This window comes from Megalobrama amblycephala, linkage group LG22 (assembly GCF_018812025.1).
Source record: "Megalobrama amblycephala isolate DHTTF-2021 linkage group LG22, ASM1881202v1, whole genome shotgun sequence".
In the NCBI taxonomy this organism is placed as follows: Eukaryota; Metazoa; Chordata; class Actinopteri; order Cypriniformes; family Xenocyprididae; genus Megalobrama; species Megalobrama amblycephala.
This window is the reverse complement of record NC_063065.1, coordinates 5,966,191-5,980,885: the sequence shown is the minus strand read 5'-3', so window position 1 is coordinate 5,980,885 and position 14,695 is coordinate 5,966,191. Positions and strand designations below refer to the sequence as shown.

General features: G+C 37.1%; 1 protein-coding gene across 3 annotated transcripts in view; it reads left to right on the top strand.

The window, feature by feature from the left end:
• The window catches only part of rsu1 (Ras suppressor protein 1), a 46,668-nt gene that overhangs the window by 9,139 nt on the left and 22,834 nt on the right, over positions 1–14,695 (top strand). For 2 of the 3 annotated variants that reach the window (XM_048174417.1, XM_048174418.1), the window contains exons 4-8: positions 108–228; positions 4,332–4,450; positions 6,659–6,741; positions 7,619–7,733; positions 13,432–13,564. In XM_048174417.1, coding sequence (XP_048030374.1) covers positions 108–228; positions 4,332–4,450; positions 6,659–6,741; positions 7,619–7,733; positions 13,432–13,564 — 571 coding nt within the window. The remainder of the gene's footprint in view (positions 1–107; positions 229–4,331; positions 4,451–6,658; positions 6,742–7,618; positions 7,734–13,431; positions 13,565–14,695) is intronic. The other variant, XM_048174420.1, reaches the window with a different exon arrangement.

Here is a 14,695-nt window from a genome sequence, read left to right as displayed (position 1 = left end):
AGTCAATTGAAACGCTTTGATTGATGAGATTGATGATACCTGCAGAACTAAAGTTGTTCTTGTTGATTTATTTATCCTTACCAACTCTCTCTCTCTCTCTCTTTCAGGTGTTCCTCCAAACATTGCAGACCTGAAGAACTTGGAGGTGTTGAATATGTTCAATAACCAGATTGAGGAGCTTCCAACTCAGATCAGCAGCCTTCAAAAACTTAAACATCTGAACCTTGGGTTAGTCAAATCCATTTCTTCTCAGTTTGTTTTGTCTTTTCTCACCTTGCCTCTTCTCTACATTTGCCCCTTTGTTTTATCTTTTATTTGTTTTGTTACATTCTCATTTTGTCTGTTGTCTATTATACTTTCATCTCTTCTCCTCTTGTATCTCCACTTGTCTCTTTTCTTCTTCTGTTTTCTTTAACTCTTCTCTTGTTCACGTCTGTTCTCTTCTCTTCTTATCTCTTTGTTTCTCGTCTCTCTTGTCGACTCATCTCTCCTCATATTTTCGTCATGGTTTTTCACTCCTCCCCTTTTCCTTCCTCTCATCTTATCTCTTCTTTTCTCATCTCTTCTCAACTTGTTTCATCTCGTCTCGTCTCATCTCATCTCTACTTTCCCTCCTTTGTGTTGTTTTGTTTCGTCTTGTCTCTTCTCCTATCTCTTCTTCTTTCCTCTCCTCTCATCTCTTTTCATTTCTTATTTTGTCTCCTATCTCTTATAATTTCATCTTTTCCTTTTGTATCCTTTTATGTCCTTTCTTCTCCACTTGTCTCTTCCTGTCTCTTTTCCTGTGTCCATATCTGTTCACTTCTTGTCTTGTCTCTTCTCTACTTCTTCTCATTTTGTTTTTTGTTTCGATTTGTTTTATTTTGTCTCATTTTCCTTACCTCTATTTCCCTTTATCTCATTTATTTTTGTCTCATTTTGTCCCATTTTTTCATCCTGTATCTTGTAATTTCATCTCTTTTCCTCTCATATCCTCTTCTCTCATCTCAACTCTTCTTGTGTTCATGTCTGTTCTCTTGTTGTCTTGTCTCTTCTCATATTTTTCGTCTTGGTTTTTCACTCCTCTCTTTCCTTCCTTTCCCTTCCTCTAGTATCTTCTCCTCTCGTCTCCTCTGCTCGCTCCTATTGTATTTTCTCCTCCCGTATCCTCTGATTTTCTCAACCAAAAATCTGCTAATTTCTGGGTCAGAAATAGTTCCCAAAGATCATGTCTGCATTAAAGGTGCAATATGTAATTTTTCGCCACTAGAGGTCGCTTATTCAAAACAAAGGCGTAGCTTGATGATGCCTTGATTTTGTGGAATCATGGGAGGTGTTGTATTCACGTCTACAGCTGGTTGAAAAGAATCCAAAGGGACCCGGGCAGAAATCACATTCATGGATGAGCTAATGTATTAAAGGTGCCCTAGAATTAAATATTGAATTTATCTTGGCATAGTTGAATAACAAGAGTTCAGTACATGGAAATGACATACAGTGAGTTTCAAACTCCATTGTTTCCTCCTTCTTATATAAATCTCATTTGTTTAAAAGACCGAATCTCAACATAACACCGACTGTTACGTAACAGTCGGGGTGTACGCCCCCAATATTTGCATATGCCAGCCCATGATTGAGGCATTAGACAAGGGCAGCCAGTATTAATGTCTGGATCTGTGCACAGCTGAATCATCAGACTAGGTAAGCAAGCAAGAACAATAGCGAAAAATGGCAGATGGAGCAAAAATAACTGACATGATCCATGATAACATGATATTTTTAGTGATATTTGTAAATTGTCTTTCTAAATGTTTCATTAGCATGTTGCTAATGTACTGTTAAATGTGGTTAAAGTTACCATCGTTTATTACTGTATTCATGGAGACAAGAGAGCCGTCGCTATTTTCATTATTAAACACTTGCAGTCTGTATAATTCATAAACACAACTTCATTCTTTATAAATCTCTCCAACAGTGTGTAATGTTAGCTTTAGCCACGCAGCATAGCCTCAAACTCATTCAGAATCAAATGTAAACATCCAAATAAATACCATACTCACATGATCCGATGTATGCATGCAGCATGCATGACGAACATCTTGTAAAGATCCATTTTAAGGGTTATATTAGCTGTGTAAACTGTGTTTATGCTGTTCAAGGCAAGCGCGAGCTCCGGGGGAGGGGGAGCGGGAGATTTAAAGGGGCCGCAACCTATATATCGGTGCATAGTTAATGATGCCCCAAAATAGGCAGTTAAAAAAATGAATTAAAAAAAATCTATGGGGTATTTTGAGCTGAAACTTCACAGACACATTCAGGGGACACCTTAGACTTATATTACATCTTTTAAAAAGAAGTTCTAGGGCAACTTTAAATATTCTTTTAGGAATAATGTAAGTACACAAGTCAACAATATATATAATATTGTTCTAGTAGTTTTGGGATATTTTTATCCAAAAATCTTACATATTGTGCCTTTAACTGCATGTTTTTGATCAGACACTGTTATCTCCTGGTTATCAAAGTATATCTGGTTTAGGAATGGTCTTCAATCCTCTTTTGTGAGGTTAAGAAGCCTTGACAGTGGCATTGCTGCTGTCTTCCTCTGTTCTTATTCCTCTCCGACTCTCTTCATCCCTGGTCATCTGGTCGTCCCCTGGTGTTTAGAGCCCACCTGAGCCCAACCTGAATCCCGAGGGTTCTCCTTCTCCTCAGAGGGTGGAGCCTCCGCAATGTCACGCAGGATTAAAGCGCGGCACAATCTGCCCCGCGTCTGACACCGCACATTTTTATCGATTTGCTGTCAGTCGCACCATTTCTACACATAATCTTGAAAACATAAGCCGGCTTGTTGTATTCCCGGCCGCTACTCCCGACTCAAACGTGAGGATGTGTGTGCGAGCGTGTGGCTGCCCGTTATCCTGATCTCATTTGTCAAAACAATTCCCCTTCTTGGGTAATTGCTTCACAAACATGTGGCGGGATCAATTTGTTTGTTTCTTTAAAATCTTTTGCTAAAGTTTCAGTGTCTTCATGGAAACCAAGAAAGAAAGAGATGGAGCAGAGACGCTTAAATAAGCAAGAGTTAATCAGCATCTGATTTGGGCGCCCCTCTCTCTTTTTCTCTCTCTCGTGTTTTATCCACGTCGTCGGGCACCTTGAGCATTTCTAATTTCAGATTCCATGTTCTCTGTCTGAAGTTTTCAGCCAAAATTTAATCCATTACCTTTCAAGGGCGAATATGATTTTAACATTTACAGACACAACACTTTTTTTAATATTGGTGAACTAGTTGAACATTAAACTTTCATTAAGAAATACCTTGAGTTATATATATATAAACAGTGGTGTCTAGATGTCTGAGACCATTGAAAGTCTGGGATTTTTTGTCGATTGAAGTCTTTTATTCTCACCAAGGCTGCTTTTATTTGATCAAAAAATACAGGAATATTGTGAGGTATTTTTACAATTTAAAAAAATCATGAATATTTGAATATATTTTAAAATGCATTTTTTTGCTAAATTTTCAGCATCGTTACTCCAGTTTTCAATGTCACATGATCCTTCAGAAATCATTCTAATATGCTGATTTGGTGCTCAAGAAACATTTATTATTATTTTCAGCATTTTTTTTCAGTATTCTTTGATAAAGAACAGCATTTATTTGAAATATAAATCTTTTGCAACATTATACATATCTTCTGTCACTTTTGAATTTATTGGATACTTGCTGAATAGGTATTATTTCTTTAAAAAAAATTCTGATCCCAAACTTTTGAATGGTAGTGAAATTTAAATCTGTAAATTTGAAAAAAAAAAAAAAAAAAAAAGTTTTAGGAATTTGACCAATTAAAAACAAAACATTTATGACATAAAATCAATAAGAAATTTCAGTCATTAAAGACAAATGAAATACTAAGACTTTCTTAAAATCTTTTTTTTTTTTTTTTTTTTCAGTTCAATTTTTGAACTCAAATTGTTATGCTGATCATATAATTGGTAATCTAAAATGTTGTGTTAAATTAATAAAATTAAAAATGGAAGTGATTTGACACTTTCACTAGTGATCTCAGACTTTTGAACCCCTCTGTATTTAACTTTGAGATTATAAATGTGAGAAGATCTGTTGAGTTGTGTTATAAATCTGTGTTGCGTTTGAAATATCAATCAAAATCAGTGAGATGGATCTGCGCGCACTGCATGTCTCTGTGTCATGTCTCCGAGTAGGACGGCTATGGATTTTCAATCCTGTGTCAAGAATTGACGGGTGTTTTATAAGTCTGCTTGTCTGCTCGTTTTTGTTTGAAGCTGATGATTTGGTTAAAATGGCATTTTATTGTCTTCATGTGTAGGATGAACAGGTTGAGCACTCTTCCACGAGGGTTTGGATCTCTTCCGGCGCTGGAGGTTTTGGATCTGACGTACAACAATCTGAACGAGTCCTCACTGCCCGGGAATTTCTTTTACCTCAGTAAGTCTACAACACACGCAATGTATTAGCAGTATAACCTACTGTTCATAGACCACTTGATGCATATTCCAAACTAAAATAAAAAGAAATGTAGAAAGGTGAAATCTACATTCTGATTAGCTGGCAATTTACACGTGTCAGTTTACAACTTTGTTTTAAGGCAAACAAAATAAAAGCCTGTGCACTCACACATGATATTACTTGTTTGCCTTAAAACAAAGTTACATTTATCAGTCTGATTTAAAGGGATAGTTCACCCTAAAATGAAAATGAAGTCATAAATTTCTCACCCTGGTGTTCTTATGCCATATGCCCTTCTTTCTTTATGGACCACAAAAGGGCAATTTTTAATGGCAGTGAATAGCGACTAGCATCAAGCTTTTTTAAATGCTAATCCCATGCGACACGTCATATATTCATGAATTGTGGTTGGTTGCTGAAATAATAGACTGCTTCCTGTCAATTTAGGTAGTTCTTTGCCAGAATAAGCTGCAAGGAGGACTAGACTACCTACTAACAATATGCAAACAAAATAACTGTTAACTTCATCATCTAATCCTCATCAGTCCAATCAGCTGGGCCCGTCAGTGGATACTGATGAGCAGTGATGGCTCTAATAACCTGTTATTTTAATGGCAGCCACATAATGAAAGCACCATCTTAACATTAATCAAGATCTCTGATCTCTAACCACACACACACACACACACACACACACACACACACACACACACACACACACACACACACACACACACACACACACACACACACACACACACACACTCCCGAACCTCTATTTATCAGTGCTGTTTGGAGTGACTGTTATATAGGCTGTGATATTGACTCTGACTTCTAAAACAGGTAGAAATGGATATGATTGTGTTGCTGTTGCTTTAACATTGGATGGACAGGAAGTGGGTGGGGCCACTAATGAAAAGTGACTTTTGAAAAATCTCAGATGTAATCATCAAAATTAGGGTTGCAAAATTTTCCAAGGCTGGAAACTTTCCATGGGAATTAACGGCAATATATGGGAGTTAATGGGAATATATGGGAAATAACGGGAATTAAAGGGAATATACAGGGAATTTGCACAATTTAAAATACATTAAAATATAATTTATTTCTGTGATGCAAAGCTGAATTTTCAGCTCCAATCATCAGTGTCACATGATCCTTCAGAAATCGTTCTAAAATGCTAATTTGATACTCAATTATCAATGTTGGAAACAGTTGTGCTGCTTAATATTTTTATAACCTGTGATACTTTTTTCAGAATTCTTTGATGAATAAAAAGCTAAAGAACAGTATTTATTTAAAATAAAAATCTTTTGTAACAATATACACTACTGTTCAAAATTTTGGGGTCAGTAATTTTTTTTATTTCTTTTTTCTAAATAAATTAATACTTTTATTCAGCAAGGATGTGTGAAATTGATACAAAAAAAAGTGATATTAAAGACTTGCATTGTTTGTATTTTGAATAAATGCTGTTCTTTTTAACTTTTTATTCATCAATGAATATATATCACAGGTTCCAAAAAAATATTAAGCAGCACAACTGTTTCCAACATTGATAATTGATAATATCAAATCAGCATATTAGAATGATTATTGAAGGATCATGTGACAGGGAAATAAATAACACACGCATAACAATTGCTGCATTATTTTTTTTTTAAATGAGATATTTACTAAATTAGAATTAATTGGATGCAAAAAAGAAATAACTGTTATTTCATGTTATTATGACCAAACAAAATGTTTATATTTATGTTTGTTTATATTATTTATAAATATTTATATTTGTATTTGTATATGATACATTTAATATAAATTTATTGGAATATTTCCAAAATTCCCCAGTTTAAGTTCCCGTGGAAACTTCCGCTCCTTTGCAACCCTAATCATAATACTTGTTAGTTGTGGCCCTGTTTGTGTAGGATTTGAAAATGATTTTTGTTCAGAAAATTATTTACATGTTTATTCAATTGGTTATTGCTTTTCTGAATGTTTGCCCATGTATTTATCCCATGTACACAGCGTAAGTGTATTTTTGATGCTTTTTGTCGATCTGTTGATATTGTGTGTGTGCTTGGGTGTAAGATTGTAGCCATGCTGTATCAATCAGAGATGACCATTTCTATCGATCAGTGTTTGCAATACTCCTCTAACACACACACACACTTCTCTCTCTCATTTCAGCCACCCTGCGCGCGCTCTATCTCAGTGACAACGATTTTGAAATTTTGCCCCCAGACATCGGCAAGCTGGCCAAGCTACAGATAGTGAGTAATTTATCTAAATTCCCTCTGAAATCAATTGCTTTTGTGGCGGTGCTCTGTGCCGTGTGTGTTGGATTTATTCTCCGTGGCGTGTGTTCTTTATCAGACGCGGTGAGAGGTGATTTAGAGGCTGATCTTCACCCCTGTGCTCGCTAGGATCGGACTCAATGCAGGGTCACAGTCACATAAAACAGCTGATAATTACAACTGTATACTTAAAAATAATCAACTATTTTGGTTTGGTGTTGCGTTAAAATATGGGTGTAATAACACCTATGATTTTTAAAATACAGGTGTTAGTATATTAAATGGTGCTCTCATGTGACATGCTGTCAGTTACCACAGAGAATAATTTTGGCTTGCAGTTTGTATAAACACACACAAATTGCATGTATCCATGGGACAAGACATTGCGCCAGAAACATATAACCTGTTTTAAAAGTAGAGTCACATGTATGTGTTAATGTGTATAAATACATATATATGATGAACATGATTTCACCAAGTATAACATCTTTGTTGATTCTGGAACATCATTCCACTCAACCAATCAGATTTGAGAGACAAGTTTACAGTTAATGTCAAGTTTAGGCTTACAACCAGGGTTAGGTGCTTCTACATTAGTGCTATTCACCTATCATTTCCCTCTAATTTTAGGGATATCTTATAGGTAGTGTTAGGTTTAAGAGTAAGGATATGATTAGGACTAAATTTTCGAACGGGAATATTATTCTGGGCTCAACAAAATATGTTGACCCAGGAACATGTCCTATATTTATATATATATATATATAAAATCATGCTCAGTAAGACCAGGGACATTTATTAAGAAAGTAAATTATATAACTTTTCTCCTTTAAAAAAACTCTCTTTTTTTCAGTTAAGCTTGAGGGACAATGACCTCATCTCTCTACCCAAAGAGATCGGAGATCTGGCTCAGCTGAAGGAACTTCACATTCAAGGAAACAGACTCACTGTACTCCCTCCTGAACTTGGTAAGACATGAACATGTCCTTGTGCGCAACACATGTTCCCGGGCCAACATATATTCCTATCAACCAATCAAAGCCTGACCTTAAAACTGGAGTGCAGTGATTGGTGGATGGGAATGCAAACTAATACATACGCTCCTCAACCAATAAAACATCCACACTTACACTTCCAGACACAGCTGTGCATTAGGGTGACCACCATGCCGGGACAGTCCCGAAATTGGAAGCTTTTTCCCGCATCCTGCAAGACTTTCAGTTATGTCTATATTGTTTTTTCTTCCCTGAAATTACAATACCAGAATCCAATACAAACAAATATAATATTAAAGGTGCCCTCGAATGAAAAATTGAATTTATCTTGGCATAGTCAAATAACAAGAGTTCAGTACATGGAAAAGACATACAGTGAGTCTCAAACTCCATTGTTTCCTCCTTCTTATATAAATCTCATTTGTTTAAAAGACCTCCGAAGAACAGGCGAATCTCAACATAACACCGACTGTTACGTAACAGTCGGGGTGTACGCCCCCAATATTTGCATATGCCAGCCCATGTTCCCAACATTATGAAAGGCATTAGACAAGGGCAGAACTTCTGGATCTGTGCAGAGCTGAATCAACAGACTAGGTAAGCAAGCAAGAACAATAGCGAAAAATGGCAGATGGAGCGATAATAACTGACATGATATCATGATATTTTTAGTGATATTTGTAAAATGTCTTTCTAAATGTTTCGTTAGCATGTTGCTAATGTACTGTTAAATGTGGTTAAAGTTACCATCGTTTCTTACTGTATTCACGGAGACAAGAGCCGTCGCTATTTTCATTTTTAAACACTTGCAGTCTGTATAATCCATAAACACAACTTCATTCTTTATAAATCTCTCCAACAGTGTAGCATTAGCCGTTAGCCACGGAGCACAGCCTCAAATTCATTCAGAATCAATGTAAACAATATAACAGTATACAATACTCACATAATCCGACGCATGCATGCAGCATGCATGACGAACACTTTGTAAAGATCCATTTGAGGGTTATATTAGCTGTGTAAACTTTGTTTATGCACTGTTCAAGGCAAGCACGAGCTCCGTGGGCGTGGAGCAGGAGAATTAAAGGGCCGGTAGCCCTGAATCGGCTCATTTATAATGATGCCCCAAAATAGGCAGTTAAAAAAATGAATTAAAAAAAATCTATGGGGTATTTTGAGCTGAAACTTCACAGACACATTCAGGGGACACCTTAGACTTACATTACATCTTTTTTTAAAAAAGTTCTAGGGCACCTTTAAAAAATGTGATTGGTGATTAAAAATCCATTTGCGTAGCTGTCATGTTCTAGCTACAGCAGGAAAATAACCAAAACACATTCATAGAGAGGGTTTTTTCAACTGATGACGACTGCGTGGACCAAGCAAGGAACCAGTGTGGACCTCATAAAAAGACGTTAAATACAACTACACCCGACAAGACTTCTTCTAGATACTGGATAAGAACATCCTGATAAAAAACTTTCAGATCCAACAAAAAACAACAAGTTCAAGATGCACTGAACCGGTAAAATAGCATACATTCATTATCCGTAGCAGATCTATACAGGTGGAGCTGGGGAAGGTGGAGGGTTTCTGAAAGTGCTGCTACAGCAAGTATTTATTTGAAGGTTGAGCAGTGAGCTCATTGGCTTCTGTTACATCAGCTGTGCCCTATAGAGAATGTTGTGAATGCAAGCAGATTGAGTTAAGGACCTATCAGCCTGTGCCATCTAGAGTTTCATGACAGAACTTTGTATTTAGCAGACTGAATAGGTCCTGTAGAGTAAATTACAGTGTATAGCTCAAACCTAGGCAAATTGAGTACCAGTCAAAATTGACAAAGCTTATTTGGCCATTTAAAACGTTATCATCCAACGTGATGGCAAATAGGCATTCCAACTAATGTAAATCAGTATTTACATAGTATAATAATAGTCATCTCTCACACACGTGTCCCGCAAAATCACATCTACTGTCCTGCAACAGAGTAATAACTGGATGGTCACCCTACTATGCATTCTAATTGGCTGCAGATTTGTCATCTCTCATGTGATTGGATGGAAGCTCTGGGTTGGATCACACCTCAGAGTGGGACTGCTGGGGTCAACCCAGGTCGAACTGCTCTCTACCTGAGTGACTTCACTTTGGGAAAAACTCCACACACACACACCAACTGCCCTTCTGACAGTAGTCTTGTTCCATCCCAACAGTTTAATCTATGATTCTAGTGCACTGGTATTCCAACATTATGTCAGCACTCACCTTAAGTGTCATATAAATGTTGTGTGAAGGGTATGTGGAGGAAGCGGCTTATAAATTCCCAATCATTTTTAAACATAAAAAAAAAAAATTGACGTTATTGGCTTGAATTTGTCCCGTATATGTGGTTGAAACAAGCAACAAATATCAACTGCATAGCTAAAAACACTTAAAACACCTTAGCAACTGCATTGCAACAGCATGGATTGGGGGTGGGATCTTTTGAACTGGCCAGTAAAGCAATTCATTAAATACCACCTGAGTGCTTTTTTTTTTAAAGTGTTGCCTGTGTTCCAGTCAAGATCAAACACCCTAGCAAATGCCCAAGCAACACATAGCAATACACGAAAACATTTGAAACACAATGACCTCAACCACCCCACTACCACATGACCGAGAGTTTTGCACAGGCAAACAGCACTCGTATTGTCTTCAAATGTTTGTTTTATGACTTATGTAGTGTTTTAGCAATTGGCACTTCTTATTGGCGTTCTAGGTGTGTGTGAACGCTCTGGTCAGCAGGTCTTTGTCCTGTGCACTCTGTAGGGGAGACTCTTCCTATGTGTAGCTTATTAGGACCCCTCTGTCATGTCCCTGTAATCCCACTCCACAGACCAGCCTCGTTAAGATGTGTGTATGTGTGTGAGTGGAGAGCCCAGCTAACAAGGAGCAACCAAGCGCACATGCCAAGAGCAGGAAAGGAAAAGGAGAGGAGGAAAAAGCGAGGGATGTGAACAAGAGTGTGCAAAGCTGATGCTTTAAACTGTTTAAAATGGTGAAATGAAAAGAGGAAGAGGAGGGTGGAAATTGAACCTGGACCAGCAGACGTCTGCTCGACCGTTGAGATCTGAAATAGTTGTTCATATAGGTCTATCGTCTAGGTCTTTTAGGTTCAGGGCTGATTTACACTGATGGTCATGTCTGACTGCGTTTGTGAGGTGTGGAATTGTGTGCTGGGGTCCAGGTTTAATTTCACCCCCTCTTTGACAGGCCGCTCAACACTTGCTAATCAGATACTATTTAATTAGCCCCCTTGTGAGCTGAGATGAGCCATATTAGCACTTTGACCTGTACTGTTCCATCTGCACACTGTGAACCGGTTCTCTTCTGGTCTTGTGTCGTCACGTGTCATCTCTCGTCTCTTTTCTTCTCATTTTGTCTCTTTACTTCTGGTCCTCTTTTGCCATGTCCTCTCCTCTTCTCTCCGACAAAAAAAAAAAAGAAACAAGAGCAAGAAATGAGAGAGACGAGATGAGATAAGACATCTCATCTCTTGTTTCTTTTCTCATCTCTTGTTTCTCTTCTCTTCTCATCTCTTGTTTCTCATCTCTTCTCGTTTCGTATCTCATCTCTTGTTTCTTTTCTCATCTCTTGTTTCTTCTCATGTCATCTCATCTCATTTCTCTTCTCATCTCATCTGTTTCTCATCTCATTTCATCTCTTGTTTTTCTTCTCATCTCTTGTTTCTTCTCTTCTCTTCTCCTGTTTCTTTTCTCATCTCATTTCATCTCTTGTTTCTCTTCTCATGTCATCTCATTTCATCTCATTTTTTTCTCATCTCATTTTTCTTGTCATCTCTTGTTTCTCTTCTCATCTCTTGTTTCTCTTCTCATCGTTTGTTTGTCTTCTCATCTCGTTTCGTTTCTCATCTAATTTCTTGTCGCTCATCTCATCTCTTGTTTCTCTTTTCATCTCTTGTTTCTTTTCTCATCTCGTTTTGTTTCTCATCTAATTTCTTGTCTCTCATCTCATCTCTTGTTTCTTTTTTCATCTCTTGTTTCTCTTCTCATGTCATCTCATCTCATTTCTCTTCTCATCTCGTCTGTTTCTCATCTCATTTCATCTCTTGTTTTTTCTCATTTCTTGTTTTTCTTCTCATCTCTTGTTTCTTTTCTCTTCTCATCTCCTGTTTCTTTTCTCATCTCATTTCATCTCTTGTTTCTCTTCTCATGTCATCTCATTTTTTTCTCATCTTGTTTTTCTTCTCATCTCTTGTTTCTTTTCTCATTTCATCTTTTGTTTCTCCTCTCTTCTCTTTTCTCATCTCATCTCTGGTTTCTTTTTTCATCTCTTGTTTCTCTTCTCATGTCATCTCATCTCATTTCTCTTCTCTTCTCATATCATCTGTTTCTCATCTCATTTCATCTTGTTTTTTTCTCATTTCTTGTTTTTCTTCTCATCTCTTGTTTCTTTTCTCATCTTTTGTTTCTCTTCTCTTTTCATCTCTTGTTTCTTTTCTCATCTCGTTTCGTTTCTCATCTAATTTTTTTGTCTCTCATCTCATCTCTTGTTTCTTTTTTCATCTCATCTCTTGTTTCTTTTTTCATCTCTTGTTTCTCTTCTCATGTCATCTCATCTCATTTCTCTTCTCATCTCATCTGTTTCTCATCTCATTTCATCTCGTTTTTTTCTCATTTCTTGTTTTTTTTCTCATTTCTTATTTTTCTTCTCTTGTTTTTTTTCTCTTCTCATCTCCTGTTTCTTTTCTCATCTCATTTCATCTCTTGTTTCTCTTCTCATGTCATCTCATTTCATCTCACTTTTTTTCTCATCTCGTTTTTCTTCTCATCTCTTGTTTCTTTTCTCATTTCATCTTTTGTTTCTCCTCTCTTCTCTTTTCTCATCTCATCTCTGGTTTCTTTTTTCATCTCTTGTTTCTCTTCTCATCTCATCTCATCTCATCTCATTTCTCTTCTCATCTCATCTGTTTCTCATCTCATTCCATCTCTTGTTTTTTTCTCATTTCTTGTTTTTCTTCTCATCTCTTGTTTCTCTTCTCATCTCATCTCTTGTTTATTTTCTCATCTCATCTCGTTTCTTGTCTTTTTCCTCATAACTTCTCTTATCTCTTCTCGTTTGTCTTGTTTTTCTCTCATCTAATTTTATCTGTTCTCTTGTCTCTGTCACTTTTCTTGTTTTTTTTCTGCTCTTTTCATTTAATCTCATCTTGTCTCTTCATGTCTCGTCTTGTCTCTTCTCATTTCTTGCTTTGTCTTGTTTCTCTTCTCAAATCTAATTTCATCTCATTGTGTCTTTTCTCTTGTCTCATTTCTTCTTTTTTGACTTTTTCTCTTCATTTCATCTCATCTTGTCTTCTCGTTTCTTTTTTTGTCTCGTTTCCTTTTTTTCATTCATCTTATCTCATCTGATGTCTTCATGTCTTATCTCATATTATCTCTTCCTTGTGTCCTTTTCTCATCTCATTTGTTTTTTTTTGTTTGTTTCTTTTTATTTTGTCTTGTCTCTCCTCATTTTTCCATCACACCATCTTATTGTCTTATCTCTTCTTGTATCTTCTCTTTTCTCATCTTGTCTCCTCTCCCTGTCTGATTTTACCTTCTCTCTCTTCCCCTTTTGGTAAATCTCTAATTCCCCCTCCTCCTCCTCTCTCTCTCTCTCTCTCTGTCTGTAGGTAACCTGGACCTGACAGGCCCAAAGCAGGTGTTTAAGGCTGAGAATAACTCCTGGGTGATTCCCATAGCAGACCAGTTCCAGTTGGGCATCTCTCATGTCTTTGAGTACATCCGCTCTGAGACCTACAAGTAGTAAGTGAATCTCTCCATCCCTCTTTGCTGTTAAACATCCAGGAGCATGTGCAGTGAATCTGAGTGACACAAGAGATAGTAGCTCGATGGTTAGGGATCCTAGCTGCTTGCACAAAGGTTTAAGGTTCGATCCTTAGTAGTAGTAACCAAGACTGATTGTCCCTGCCTACGTCAGGTTTAAAAACACCGGCATCATTCACTAAAGAATCATCGGGGTGTTTCCTTTATATATTGCTCAGCCCGCATGCCAGTATTCCCTTCAATAGCCTGAGGCCAACTGGTGGTCCCGCTCGGCTCGTGATGCATCGGATACTACAATTTCAACCTGTAAAACACGATGCTAGTCGTGGAACTCATATTAGATCAAACGCACATCAGCAGCCCTGATCCACACACACTCGCTGGGTCTTTAACTAAGAGAAATGTCCTGAAATGTCTTGCTAAATACAAAGTATAAATTTAGGCCCTCTATACAGGCCAGTTTTATTGTGGCACATATTTTTCTGGAACAACCCTTAGGATGGTGATGAAAGAGAGGAAAGGTGCAGTTCTCTTATTATTTCAGGATCTGATGATTTAATGCACAATCAAACTAATTAAAATGAAAGCTGGAGGCGTTACCCTAAAAGTCTTGCCGCTCTCTCTCTTTCGTTATCTCTCTCATTTCCCTTACATACTACAAAATGTTCTGCAAAAAATCATTTATTTGCATTAGTTTGAAACAGAATGACTTTTTGCATCAGGTGACAATAGCACTGGCCATACAGCACAGCTTTTTGCTCTCAATAGTCTATTCTAGTGGAATCAAAAAACTTTAAAAAAACAATTAAAACTACAATTTTTGTGAGAACATAATATAGCAATATATATAGTAGTATATGTACTATAATATATTATTTATGTTTCTATATTATATAAAAGTATATGTAACTGCGGTGTTTTAATCGTACGTTTCTAAACAAATATGGCTCAGACCTGACAAAAGCCTGATGTAATCCCTTTGACCTGGGGGAAGGAAGTTTCCAGACTAATTGTAGTATGTGTTTCACGGCCCTGTTCCACTTACCAATCCCCCTGAACAGGAGAGGCAAATCCCCCTCTGTTTGATCATTTAGCTGCTTGCTGTGCCGC